Source organism: Echiichthys vipera (assembly GCF_963691815.1).
Source record: "Echiichthys vipera genome assembly, chromosome: 9".
Lineage (NCBI taxonomy): Eukaryota > Metazoa > Chordata > Actinopteri > Perciformes > Trachinidae > Echiichthys > Echiichthys vipera.
Genome location: NC_139834.1, coordinates 8,149,845 through 8,164,497, shown reverse-complemented (window position 1 = coordinate 8,164,497; position 14,653 = coordinate 8,149,845). Strand labels below are relative to the sequence as shown.

The 14,653-nt window shown below is 44.6% G+C and overlaps 1 protein-coding gene across 1 annotated transcript in view; it reads left to right on the top strand.

Annotated features, from left to right (window-relative positions):
- Positions 1–312: 312 nt before the first annotated feature.
- Positions 313–14,653, top strand: part of itga5 (integrin, alpha 5 (fibronectin receptor, alpha polypeptide)) — a 36,559-nt gene continuing 22,218 nt past the window's right edge. Inside the window, exons 1-4 of the mRNA XM_083920074.1 lie at positions 313–706; positions 9,722–9,852; positions 13,801–13,901; positions 14,447–14,570. Coding sequence (XP_083776200.1) covers positions 498–706; positions 9,722–9,852; positions 13,801–13,901; positions 14,447–14,570 — 565 coding nt within the window. The 5' untranslated portion in view covers positions 313–497. The remainder of the gene's footprint in view (positions 707–9,721; positions 9,853–13,800; positions 13,902–14,446; positions 14,571–14,653) is intronic.

The following is a 14,653-nucleotide window of genomic DNA, read 5'->3' as shown; positions in this document are numbered from 1 at the left end:
TCAAGATAACTGGGAGATAAACATCGACAGGAGGTTTTCTGATCCATTGTTCTTTTGGTTAATGATCTTAATGCCACTGATAAGAAAGTCTCTGAACTCAACAGTGCAAAAGTGACCACATTTCCACCACATTTGTAAACATGTACTCCGAGATATGTTATTGGATGAGAATTGCCCTCTTCTTTTTTAGGGAATCACAGGCTCCTCCTCTTCCAAACTTTGTCACGGCTGTGGGAACTCCCTGCTCCATGTATCATGAGTAGGTGAGCGCAGAAGGCGTGGGCCTGGAGAGAGAGAAGCAAAGAGAGAGGAGTGAGGACGCAGAGAGGAGCTGACTGAGCATTAATGAGATACTGGCCGGTTAGAGTTCCAGGGATGCAGTTTTAGCCGTATGCCACCACTGTTTTCAGGCTTGATCTGCGGGCTCGAAAGCGCCAAAACTGGGACAATTTCGCAATTTCAGAAACAAACTCGAGTGGATTAATTTATTCTCAAATATGGGCTTGGAACGATTTCGCGTAAAGACGCCGGGGACAGGAGCCCTTCTCGCCCGCTCACTCCTTTGTATCAGCGGGCTGTTGCTCACTTTTTCTCAGCCTGCCTGCGAGGCGTTCAACTTGGACGTGGATAACCCAGCTGTTTACAGCGGACCTAAAGGGAGCTACTTCGGATATGCTGTTGACTTTTATTTGGCTGATTCTGCCAGGTGAGTTTCTTTGAAATGCATGTTTCCATTTTTCTATTATAAAAACAGGCAGAAGGGGCTTTTCAGCAACAAGCTCCAGCAGAGTCTGAAACATGTTTATAATTGTATCTGGGCGCTTCACGATACCCCGCTTGTACACAAGTGTTGAGCGTGTAAACTTTCCATGGTACTGCGTGTTTTTGCCAAACTCCAGAACATTTACAACCTCCCTGTTAAAGTTATAATACAAGTTTCCAAAAGGAAATACGGTATTCATTTGCGGGATGTTTTTATGGCTCTGACATTAAATCAGGGGTTTCGTGCATATACTAGGATATACTCTGGATACATGCGTTACGCACAGCGCACACACCATCACTGTGCACACAACTCACTGTCATATAATATATTCAGGTAATTGCATTTGTGTGCTAGATGATTCCTATACTAGAGCCCACATAATGCTAATATCATAAAAAAGAATGAACTCAAACAAAGAGCAAACCCATTTTTAGAATTACCCTCAGATCTCAATCTTATAGTCTTATAAAATTACATTTAATTCTGACCTTTTAACCTTTAACTTGCCTTTAAATGCCAGCAAATCCTGTTAACTGCAACCTTTAGCAATCTCATCTATTGGTCTGAAATGCTGCTGCTGATTGTGATGCTTCCTGGCTCAGTGGGGATGTGATCCCCTTTGACACCCAACATGCTGTGATTGTCTCACATTCTTCCTTAAGAGACTTTTGGCACCGGTCATTTGGAGAGACTTAAAGTCATGCATACATGCCTGTGGTCAGGTCTAATACCCTGGTAGTAAAAGGGGAAAATAATGGTGTGGGACATTCTGACTGTCCTCAAAGCATGACGTGTTTATATCAACAGGGATGCAGCAAAAAGAAATACATACTGCTTCTGTCAGATCTGTACATAAAGTACATTTTGGTGAGCCTTGTACCCAGCCCTCTACTCGTAATAATCATTAACAAAAGGTTATGTAGCCGCAGTCAATGTTTCAGACTTCCTGGCTGAGTCTGTGTCTGCTGAGCACCAGCAGTATCCCGGCCCACTGTTCAACCAGCCGGCATGCTGGGATTTCAGAAGAGGCTTTGTGCCGAGTGGGCCGCCAGCAGCGGCTCTAGTTTCCCTGTTTCTCCTCCCGACTTCCCTGGACGGCAGACATGGGGAGATCCCCCCCTGGCCCTAACTGTCTCTTTAAGAGCCTTCTCTTATTGGTTTTCATCCCTCCGCCTGGGAAGAAGGACCTTCAGGAGAGCCATATGATTTAGGACGTGAAGCTTGAATGCATGAACCCGTATTCTCTCTCCAGCATCCCCCTCCTCACTTCCTTCTATGCTGATGTCATTCTGCAGGGCTTTTTAATTCATCTATCCACTAGACCTTCCCCCACCGTCTAGCCTCTCTCCCCATCATCTCTCCTCGACTCATTAAGTGTGGGACAGAGTAGACGTCATCTTACCGATGACTTAACCTGAACTTTTCTGCAGTTGGGATGCCGTGCTTATGGAGGAGGAGATGAGACAATGGGTTTTCATGTTAATTTTTTTAATGTGCAGAAGTGTAGCCTCCTACAGCCAGACACCCTGTAATTTCCCTGTGGATGATATGTATTCAGAAGTGAAATGTCAATACGGAGGCTACAAAAAAAAAGCAGTTTTAGGATCATGACTCATTGCTCATAGTTTCTTAGAGGTTGAACTTAACGTGAAACGAGTTTCTGTTATCTCTTGTTTGTACTGTCACATCATCATCATCCACACGTCAGAGACATGGGGAGTGGGGGAGTGGCTGGAACCCGGGGGTAAAGTCAGTTGAGGGTTGCACAGGGAGATTCTTCTTGTAAGGATGAGCTTGACTTTAAAAACTTTGTGTTCATCACTGGTTGGACTACAGCCATGTATAAGAAAAATGAGAGTGATGGCAGATGTAGATGCAGAGACAAGGGAGGAAGATACTTCACACGTCCATAAATGCCCCTGACATGCAACACAAAGGCTTACTTTCTCCCAGTTTGACGCTCATCGTTGACAACTAGTTTATATATGCGGGTCTGTCATGCCCTTCAGCCTGGCGTAATAAAATTAAGTTTGGACACTGGTAGACGGCCCACCATGGAAGAACGCCTGAGGATAGTGTCTGTGAACTGTGTGACGGCTCTTGTCAGATCCACACAGGAAGGGCAAAGAGGATGTATGATCCCCTGTTGTGGGTGTGTTATTCCATGTTGAGTGAAGATGGACTCCTCACATGAAGGCCCTCTTCATCACGGGAACAGTGGTTCAGTAACTTCCTCCTCTTTGACTCTCTCCGGTGCCAGGCAGGGATAAGGGAGTGGATCATACTGAAGGCAGAAGGAGTCAAAGGGTCAGGGGGCTGTAAATAAAAACAGACTCGGCCTGGAGTGTATAAAAGGATGAGGCAGCTTCTGGTGCCTGTTGAATGTTGCACTTTTCAGGAAACATATATTACAACCAATTTTTTTAAGACTTGACCTGCACTGAGCGAGATTATATTGCCCTTAAATAAGCTACACCCAATGATGGATGACCCCCTGATGGAGATAGTAATATGTTCCACGCTCTGCATGTGTTTCAGTGACGTGTCGGTGATGTGCATTAGCTCACGGATAGTTTAGCCATGACTTGCACATGCAGGGGTCAGCCTGTCCATGTAGGTCACTCTCCTGAAGTTTGCCCCCTCAAACAGGGTTAGCATTGAACTAATATTGACATTGGACTTAGGTCTCTTTTGGCCACTAAAGCGGCAATGTTTTGTCTACACAGAGTCCCCTCGCCATATATGATCACGAGTCTTATTTCTGTTATTGTTTTCATTGGTGTCCTTCTTTATGGACTTGTTTCTAAATGAAACCAGTAAGTGTTTGAGCTGCAGGAGCACAGTTTGTATATTTAGGCTGCCAAGCTTTTATTCATCCAGGTTCTCGTCATGGCGTGCAGACAATGGGGCTCCTTGTCTGATGGCAGGAATTGTTTACTGTGTTCCATTTGAGGAGTTTTCTGTATGACTAATTTCTTTCTTAATTTATTGGCCTTCTGAAAGGCTGCTTTAATTTTCGGGTTGTCAAACTTTGTGTGCACCTATGAGAATCAAGCCAGTAGGTAGAGGGAACATTTGTGTCTGTAAAGGTCAGTCGGGATAGCTTGGCTACACTGCCGTCTGTCTCAAACATAAAGTGCCTGTCTAGCTTTTACTAGTGTGTTGGTTATAGGGGGCTTTAAATAATGAACCTGTGTGTGTTTCACTGGAAAAAGATGTCAGCGTGGAGGGTGACGACGTGTTTAAAGGGCCTGTGGACCCTGCTGTCACGTCTGCTGTATTGAGTAGGGAATGCCCGGAGGACGTCATGTCTACTTTGTTAGCTGTTCAGGTCGTCCTGACTCATACTTTGCTAGATTTAATCTCTGGCTGCCAGTAGGCCTGGTTTGTTTTAACCCCTGGGTCACTAACTGACTCCCATCTATGGTAACTTGATAAAGGCTATGCTTCATACAGCAATAGGCATATGACGCACATGCACTATAAAATGATTCTGGTTAGCATCAGATCTCATATTTGAAATTGAAATGAAACCTAATTCTAGCCATCACTAGCTGGGTTTCATTTCCAAGTATTGTTTCCAAGTATTTTTATTAACTATTTCAGTAGAAATTCTGTATGTAAATGGCAAAATTCAATCAAACTTCCTTAATTGCGTTTTTTTCACTCACTCGTAGTAGTTTTTGTCTCTGTCGAAACAGATTTGATGCGCTAACTGGGATATTGAGATACATTTCTCGAATAAGTTCTTCTAATTTCTAAGTTCTAATAACTCCCAGGATATTCCCGTAACGTGTCCTCATCTCAGGCCAGCATGACACAATACTGCATGGCCAATACTAGCTGAAATTAAAGCACAATAAAACTTTTCCATTTAGACCAAATTCTTGAAGACGACCTGTAGATGGGTTAGCTTGTTGTGGCATCTTGTGTACTCTTAACAAATATAACAAATTTAAAATATTGAATATTTTCCCAAGTTTTATTAAGAACTTGCAAAATATAAACTAAAACTATTTCACATCAGATTTTTAGAAAAAAATGAATTAGTATGTGCTTGTTATTATCAAACTAGTTGATGTAATAGTGTATCAAGGTATCTTGATTTATGATTTCATCACAAAACGATACATGATCGTATTAAATTATTGCCCTGCTTCTGACCAAACCACGCTGTAGCCTAGTTCGCAACAAACTGGTTGATGAGACGGACATCCAACGTTCTCTTACAACTCTTATATAAATTAATAGGAACACGGCTACTGTCTTTGAGGTTTGTATGTATGCATGTGTGGGTGGGTGCGGTTGTGATTGTGGGGGTGCACAGAGTGTTTCAACAGCTGCTTCACCCCCCTCATCACCACGTTTAATACAACAGCCTCTCTATCCTGAGGTGAGAGGACTGGACCCCCTGACGTGGGCATTGTGGAGAGGTGTGAACCACCAGCAGTTAAACTCCCTGCAGGAGGATTTTAGGGTAGTTGAGTTGTGAAAGGGGGGAGGGAGGGGGTTGTATTTGGGGGACGGGGGTGGGAAAACAGTTTGGTATGAGAAAATGCATAGACCCGACCACAAGTCATTTTGATGTTTTTCAGAAGCAGCAGGATGTTTCAAATTTCTCACTTGTCACTTGTGAAATGCCTTTTGCATGGTTGGTGGTTTTGACAAAGCAGCTGCTGGTTTCCCCACATTAGCTGTTAAAGCACCCATAAGGATGGTATAATGCAGCCACAGAGTGACTGCTGATAGGTCAGAAGTAAAAAAATCTCTGTATTACAGCTTGGTGTGGACTTGTTGATTCAGCTACCAGGCCAGTTACCCAGCTGCAGAGGAGAATTGATATCATGTGACAATAAACAACATTGTTTGGATACCTTGGCTAGTTGAGATTGTGATTTGCAGGCCACCTGTTGAGGACAACAAAGAAATGTTTTTTGTGGTGATATTGGGGTCAGATCCTCGACAGACCGGGCTGTTTATCTTATCAACACTGGTCTGTGCTGGTTTAGATCTCAGTGGTTCCTTTTCAAGTTCATCCTGGGATGTGGCATTGTCTATAGATTATCATAAAATGCATGACTTGCTCTAGGCCTGTAAAAGCAACAAACAGATCCTTTATCTGGTTCTTACAGTACCATCTGACCGTTAACAAAAAAATGTGGTTTAAGCACAGCACAGTAGACTCTCTGTAGTCAGCAGCACACGCCATCCCAGCAGGCACTGCTACTCTCATCATCCTCAGGCTCCTGGACAGCGTGCGTGTGTGTGTGCGTGTGTGTGTGTGTGTGTGTGTTTGTGTGTGTAGACGATCGTCCATATGGCAGCCGTAAGGACTCAAACAGCTTCTGTCTGGCCTTGGTTCTGTGGAGGACGTGAGACCTTTCATATGGCTCCATGTGGTCTAGAATAAGTCATCACACACACTACTTGTGCTTCTCATTTCTGTCATTCAGCTGATCTCACATTCAAGTACCCACGCATGCTTTGAAAAGTCAATATTGCTACAGGATGACATCATATAATGATTGATTAATTTGTTCAACATGTCAACTCCCATTGATTCAGATATCATTTCATTCTGTCGATGAAGGGGTCCTTCAGAGATGTTTGTTGTATTTTGGCGTTCTTCATTACATTCCTCCACTGCCAACAAGTGAGAGCAGTGAAGGTCAAGAGCTGCCTCTGGCTCAGATCAGGTCACTGCATCTGAGTTTTTCTTTTACTGATATGGAACCACTTCAATGTTTAAGCATGTGTTGATAGCTCCGTGCAAACTCCATGGGTCACTGTACATGTTTTTCTTAGGTGTTGCTGAGGTTTGAAGGCCACAACTCCTCCTCCTTGCTCATTTTGCATCTGTGCCACAGCATTCATCAAACCGTGTTTATGACTGCAGGTGGTGACTGCAGCCGGCACCGGCCGACTGAACAAATGTGATTATTTTTTCTTTCCTCCCCTTTTTAGCTTAAAGCGGTTATAATAGTGTTCAAGTGACATCAGCTTTTGCAGCTGGGTGGAAGACAATTAAATGTGGAATGGGGGGGGGGTTCGGACTAAAGGGGCGGGGGGCAACAGAGGAATTTGCCCTCTGACAACCCCTTCTGTAACCTCATCATAAACTGTATTAGGCATGGCTACGCACGATAGTGTCACATCAGCAAGTTCCAGCACTCTGCATCACCCCTAATTTCTCAACCCCACATAAAAAAGTGGTTAAAGTCTGGCAGTTGTGGTGTGGTGGAAGATTTTTTTTTTGTAGAATGTACTCTGATTGCTTGAGCTTCAAATGAGACAAACCGAGTCCTCAGTTGCACTGAAGCTGTTTACACATTCCTCACTTGCAGCCCAAATCACTTACAGTAGTTTAATTCATGCTTAATTGTCAGCAGGGGGGTGGGGTCATTAGTGGCTGCTGTATGGCAGCTGGTGAGGTTGACTATCCTAGACATGGTGAAGCCGCCAATGCTTTTCATCCTCTTGTTGCCCCATTAGGACATTGCTCAAGTCTCTCCTAAAAGGATGTTTGCTATTGTCCATAGCATTATGAAACTGACAGATAAGCAAGAGTGGTTTCATTCTCTAGTAGCCAAAACATTTCAGAGAGCTTCACTATAAAGATTGGCCATTGCTTTTCAGATGTATCCTGAGCATTGCCTGCTGTGATCCCTATCAAACCTGTGATTTGCTGCTGTTAATTCCTCTGTGAACCGCCTTTTGTCTCGGCTCACTTCAGCCGCAGAGGCTTGCACACGATGAGTCTGTCCTTCAGCTGAACAGCTGAGGATCTTCCCCCCACCGATTACATATATTTGCATTCCCATCCCAAGAGCCGTCATACACTCCAACTTCTTTCACAAAGGAATTTGTAATGCAACACTCAGCCGACTGCAGTTAAAGCTTCATTAAATGCTAATAATACTAAACCTTTTGAGCACACAGCTAGGAGATAAGGTGTAGGGCGGAGAAATGCCAGTTTAGACTGATCCTCACCAGATAAAGACCCATTAAATGCTAATTCATACTCATTTACAGTGCTTTCAGATTACTATCAATCTGTGTTTGTGTGTGTTTGTGTCTGCACATCTGTGTAAGGTAGTGAAAACTTGCTTCAACCGCCAACTTGCTGATTAAAGCATGATCTGCTTGTTATGTTATTTCCTGTACTTTTTCCTTTGAAAAGCTGCCACAGCCAACTACGGCTGGACCCTGTTCCGATCTGGTTGAACAAAAGATGCTGCTGCTTCAAATATCCTTGGCCTTGTTAGTGTAGACATGTTCTTTATTTTTTGAAAGAAGTTTTTTGCCATAGAAACATCAGTTGATTACTGTCTTGTTCAGCAGGTTCAGCAGAGGTAATCACTCTTGCAGTCTTTTGAAGAAAGTTTCAAACAGATATCGAGTGCAGGTGATGAGCGTGCTGATTTGCAGATGGGACTTGAACTTGTTCAAAACCGATTAATAGAGCGTGGTCTGCTCCTGTTAAATATTTACTGACTGCTTGCATATCTGTTTGTGTTTGAGACAGCGAGGAGGACATCCCCAGCTGTCTCATCATGAGAATCCCTGACCAGGAAGCCTCTCTGTGATATAGATTATTGTACAGGTGGAGCGCTGCTGCTCTATTCCTGTGTCTGCATATGCAGTCAGAAAACGTTTCTTGCTCCCCAAGTCTGCTTGGTGTGTTTCTTTTTCTCTCTTCCAACACAAACCAGGAGCTTCTGCTCCACATTTGAAATTGGCATTGCGCTGTACCTCTTCTGAGGTTATATGACCACAGTTATCAGTGTGATACTTAACTGAAAACCTCTGCTCTGTGACCTTCCCTTTGTTCTCTCAAAGTGGTGTGTCTTCAAAACCCCAGATGATGAAATGCTATAAAAAGCTTTGCACTGACCACCAACGCACTCTGGCCCACTTCTCTTAGATTTTTTTCCATAAACCATAACTTTCTGCGTTTTGTCATCTGAATTAATAGATAGGTTGGAATCTTGCATGCTTAATGTGCTTTTCGACTCCTATTGGCTTCCCCCGACTTCATCTGGTCTCTGCTGAGTAGTTACCCTTGGGGGCAGGATGCTACGTTTAACCAAAATGTAAACGTTCATGCACTATTGGAAGATCTTGGGACAGGAAAGGGTGTGCTCTTCCTGCTTTGGAGCCCCCTAGACACCGTCTGGTCTCAATGGTTCCTTGCCGAGTTTACCCACATCAATGCCAGCAATTGTGTCTGTGATGCTTGTCGGGTCAAGTGGGTCCAGAATGATGTAATGGCTAAACCATCCACTTAAGACGCATTATCTGCTGGGCCATATTTTAACTTGCCCAAATCTTTGTTTTCTCCATTAACGTATCATCACTCTCTTCTTCTCTTTAATCTCTGAAGGCTCACCTGTAACCTGAATGATTCCCTGTCAGTTGAAGTGGTCGGCTGCCCTTCCTGTACTTATACACTGTAGCTCCAAGGACATGGAAGTTTAGTGCCACAGCTGAAGAAACAAGAGTGTGACTCCACTTAGCCTGTCTGCTTTCTTGTTTTTCTTATTGAATCTGCCCCACAGGGATGCTTGTGTGACCGTGTGAGTGTTTCTACTTGTGTGTCTCTGACTGCTCAAGTGAAGTAAATCCGTCCATGAGCATCACATGTGCACACGTCATCGCACCAGTTCATCCCCTGGCTGTATGGCATAATGTAAAACAGTGCTGCAACCTGTTAAAATGTTTTTCTTGAGAGTCAAAATACAGCTCGCTAAGCGGTAAAATGTGCGTACTGCATCATGTTTAAAGCTGTCGAGTGGGAGGTCTGGAATGCGATTTTTAATTAAGGCCAGGTTAAGAGCTACTGCTCTTAGCAATGGTTAAGTCAAGAAATTCAGGTTTATATGGATCCTGTGGTTTGGTAAACTTGTAACATTACATTTACAGCAAGTTGTCTCTCTTTCTGTCTCTTTTTTGCAGTGCGAGTGTGGTGATAGGAGCTCCAAAAGCCAGCACAAGACAGGTTAACGTCACAGAGGGAGGATCAGTTTTCTTCTGTCCATGGAGCCTCAGCCAATCAGATTGTCACACCATCGAGTTTGATACTGAAGGTAAGCATTATGACAGCTGTATTGGCAACTTGGCTGCAAAACCATTTTTTTTTTAAAATTCTCCTGAATCTTCAACAAATGTTGTTCTACATTTACGGTGTTTGATTATGCATAGATTGCGTAACTAAGGTACCTGGTTGTTGCAAGGTTGAGAAACTGGAGATGGTGTCTAAACTCTCTTAAAATAGCTGAAGCCATCAGATCATTTCCTTTCTGCTCCTGTTGTCAGCAACCGGTCAGGATCAGGCATCAGCGTTCCACGTCACTGAACTGTTGCTGGCTACGTTGAGTCCTGGACGCAGGATGATCCTTTTTTTCCTGTTTTGTGTCCCTCTCTTTGGGGATGAAAAGGATAATGGGGTGTTGAAGAGGTTTTTGAAGGATACTCTTCCTCCCTTCCTCTAGGCCGTGTTTGTGTTACCTTGCCGAAGGAGCTATAGGGAGATAAGCGACCAATAAACAAATAGGAGACACAAAGAAATGTCCTGTTTGTATGACAGGTGAAGCAGACACCGGCGGCCCTGACAATAAGGCTCCGGTTGAGTCAGAATTAGGCAAAGTGGTTTGGGAGAACACGAGGAAGTCTAATGAATGGATTCATGTTTCAGTATGTTGGCAGAGTAGCCATCAGCCTGTTTTGCACAATGGAGCTGTGGTGAGGTGAGGAAAGGAACGATCAAAGAAAAAAGTCTACTAGCTTTTAGATAAAACACACACACACACTCACACACACACAGTATGAATCACACATATAGAGGGACAGTAACCGCAGTGCTTTTGGCGTTTTTCCTGAGAAATCAAAGCTAAGCATTGTGGGCCAATGTAAATTTACTGTCCATAATGCACAATAGGGAGAAATATTCCACAAGCCTAGTTTAACAACATTCTTTTATTGGACACCGCTGCTTCGTACCCTTCGCTCCACTATTTTTACACTGTTTTTCTTGAAACATAAAATGTGTTGCACATCCACGGGCGCTGGCTGGAGGCCACAGTGAGTGATGTCATGTGCAAGCAGCGAAGCCTCGCAGTGAAGGTTAGTCCCCAGGGCTGTCAGAGAGTGTCCTTCATATTTTTTTAAAGGCCTTTGAAGGAGCAGAGTGCCATAGCCAGTTCCAACATCTGGATCACAGCAAAACCACTGTACAGTGGAGGAACACTCAATACATTGACATCAGCATGCAAATGTGTCTGTTCCAAACAGCTGCTACATAGAAGACATTCACTGCTGTGATTAATTTACTGCAGTTGTGACGGGTTTCTTTGCCAGTTACAATTGCTCAAGCAAAAAGAAAAAGAAAAACAAACACATTTCTAAAAAACTTTGGCCACTGTGAATGCTTGAGTAGGAGTGTTATCTTCCCCGAGAGCAGGGGTCATCAACTACATATGTCTAAGCGCCAGAATTTTTCTAAGCAGACACCGTGGAGGCCAGACATTTAAAAACAAAAGCATAAATTTATTCAGGCCTTATTAGCCTTTTGTTGTTTATAATTTTCAGGGGTGCTGCCAGGTCCGATAATAATAATCTAAAAAACAAAAGAAAGTAGCTGAGATCTCTGGCGGTCTTGTCTTCAGACGGGACGGGATCTTTGGCAGGCCTGATGTTGATCCGAGCACTAAAGTATTGGAACCTAGTGTGTTCCACCACAAAGGGGTTTCATACGTCTCCCTGTTTCTTGGTGTGTTTGAGCTCTGACCCACAGGCCAGAGACCCTCTTAATTAGCCTAACTAATTGGGTCAAAGTGGCCAGAGGCCCCCTCCCATCCACTTCCTCTTCCATTGAGATAAGAGCCTGTCTATGGCTCTGAGAAGAGGACAGGGCAGCCAAGGCAGTAGGGAGGGTGTGAGGAGGGCACATACAGGATGGGAGGAAGAGAGGGAAGGCCAGAGAAGGAAGGAGGGAGAAACCAGAGCCCTGTTCCTCCGCTCTGTCCCTCTCTGTTCTCCTGCTGTCGGTACTCCCATGGGGGCAGCTGATGTGATGAGTGAATTTGGCCATTTGTCTTCAACCCCACTGACACATGCAAAAATACACGCACACACAATCACTGTGAGAGGCTCTAACCCCTCTAATGGCTGTCGTCTCACACAGTTCAAAGGCGAGAGTGAGTCTATGGATGCACTCCAGACCCCCACACTCCACTGCTGGTCCCGGGAGAGACCGGGCCGGGCACCATGTCACATCAGCACACTGCTCTAACCAGCCTCCCAGGGGGACTTCGGTCAGATGACATGTTGTTGTGTCCCGTATCTGTGTTTCCCTCTATCTCCCTGCTGAATCTCCTCGATTTTCATTAAAAGCATTCCATGTGACTCCAGCTGCCTTCAGTCGCCTCGCAGACAACAAACAGAACTCTTCATCATCCATTAAACTGACACAGAACTAATGCTATAACTAATGCTGCCATGTGAGAGCTTCAGCTTCTCAGAGCTGTTACCATGATGTGCTTCCTTTCTTTTGGATGGCCAGATAACTGATCATAGTTATGATTAGCAGTATGAATTACAAGAGGACTTTCCGCTGCTGCTTCTGGTTGCCTTATCATGACTCAAACCGACAAAGTCACCGTGCTGCTCCTACCTTTCCCTGGTGGCTTTGCATTGGCCTTATCCAAACAAAGGCCCCTGAGTTATGAAAATATTAAAAAGGTGTATGCTTTGAGGAAAAACACATACCATGCAGCTAAAACAGATTAGTTAAAGTAACAAGCTTATAAGGAGCTACTTGAAGTGCTGGTCATGTTATTACCTGTATAGCTAAAGCACTTGTTTTCACACACAGACTTCTGGCCACTTAGCACACTGAGGGCTCACTGCTGTAGGCCCGTGATGAATAACGTTAGCAGGAAATCCCCGATGTTGGAGATTAAGCAGACATACAGTTGGGTTTTTAAAAAACTATAATCTCTCTGCCTACTGTATTGGTTGAGGGGGAGCATCCCTCCCTGGAAGCAAAGGAGAGAAAGGGCAGTATAGACGTGGAGACTAAGAGCGAGATATTGCAAAAAAAAAAATGAATAGGAAGAAAATATTGAAAATGAAAACAGAGAAAGGGGGAAGAGAAGTGTGTGCCTAAACAGAGATGACTGGGAGGTTGCTATGAGGAAGCTGGGCCAGAGTGTGTATGTTTTCCTTGGACCCCAGCCCCTTCGCTGTTTCCACAAAGACACGGAGAAGCTCCAGACTGCCTAGTTGGCTGGGAAGAAAGGCCAGGGGTGGAACGGCATGGAGAGAGAGGCCTGACACACAGCCTGCTTTCTTCATATCTACATGGGTCATGATCTCTTGCAGTATCCTCCAGTCCTCAGACCCAATTTTGCTATTTTGCAATATGCCTGTTGTTTGACTAAAGTGTACAGAGGGAATGATGACTGCAAGGGTTAAGTAGAACTGGGGCGGTTGCTCTTGATCTCACATTTTCACGTTCCTCATATCCCTTCAGTGTGTGAGCTGATCTGATAGTGATGCGACTTCCTTGCCTAATCAATTTCTTTGCGTTTCATTCTCCGTTGCGGCACAGATGTAACATCTGTCTTCCAATAAAGTTGTGTTTAAATCTGACTCCCCAGACCATCTGTCATATCACCTGCTGCTGTCAAAGCGTCAAAGTGGGACATCAGCATTAGTGGCCAGGTGGTCAAACAGAGTGAAAGGGTCAGCGAGGTTAAGCTAGTCCAATCCAAACCCCGCCAAAGCAAGAGAAGTAATATCTCCTGAGCAGTGGCCGAGTAGCAAATACCCTCTCCTCAAACTCTCAACTTGACTGTCTTGCATGAAAAATAGTGTAACCGGAGTCTTAAAGCGTGCTCTCTGCCAATTGTCCAGATGTTTCCGAGGGCCTGGGAGGGGAAAACAGAATTAAGATACTCAAGAACCCAAATGAAAGAATGCATGTTTTGTCATATTGCTGTTGCTCAGTGTTGTTTTCTTGTGTTTTTTTCCAGGCGATCGCACCGTCTTGCTCAACGACACAGAACATCAGGTTGATTTCAAGTCCCACCAGTGGTTCGGCGCGACTGTGCGTTCTCACGGTGACACAATTCTGGTAAGGTGACCCTCTGCAGGATGATTTTGGGGGGCTGGGAAGAGAAGGACTAGAGTTTCAGCTGTGCACCACACAACTGGGGCTCTCTGCTGTTATGATTGGGGCTTTCAGTGAAGCCTGCTCTGGCTCAATGGCTGTGATTTCTCACTCTGACATCACAGAGAATGTGTATGTTCTTTGTGAGAAATTTTTCCCACCCATTGCTGTCCATTAAGTTGTTGTCACTCAGATCCAGTTTTCACCTGTAATCTTGACACATCATAAAGAAATGTTTTGTGACCCCCCCAGTGACATCAAAGTTTAGCCGCCTCTTGTTTGGTCTGATAGGACGGGTTGTGACCTGGGTTGGGTTACTGTGGTAACTCTGCTCCAGATGTACTGCTGACCTCAGCCAGGGTCTCCTCCTGAGTTCACCAGTGTGACGTTGCAACTGGAAAAACATCTCCCACGTAAAAGCTCACCCCATTCATCATCAAATCTCATCCCTCCCCCTTACCCCCCTCCCGCCAATCCCCATCTCTCTGCACTCCCTCTCTCTACCCCAGGCTTGTGCCCCTCTGTACTCCTGGCGGACTGAAAAGGATGTCCCTCATTCTGACGCTACAGGAACCTGCTACCTCTCAGTCCATAATTTCACCAAATTTGTGGAGTACGCTCCCTGCCGCACAGGTAACTGTCACCTCTCTTCATACCTCAACATCGACTACATTTACATGCACAAAATATTTTTAACCCTTTTCAGAAAAAGTCAG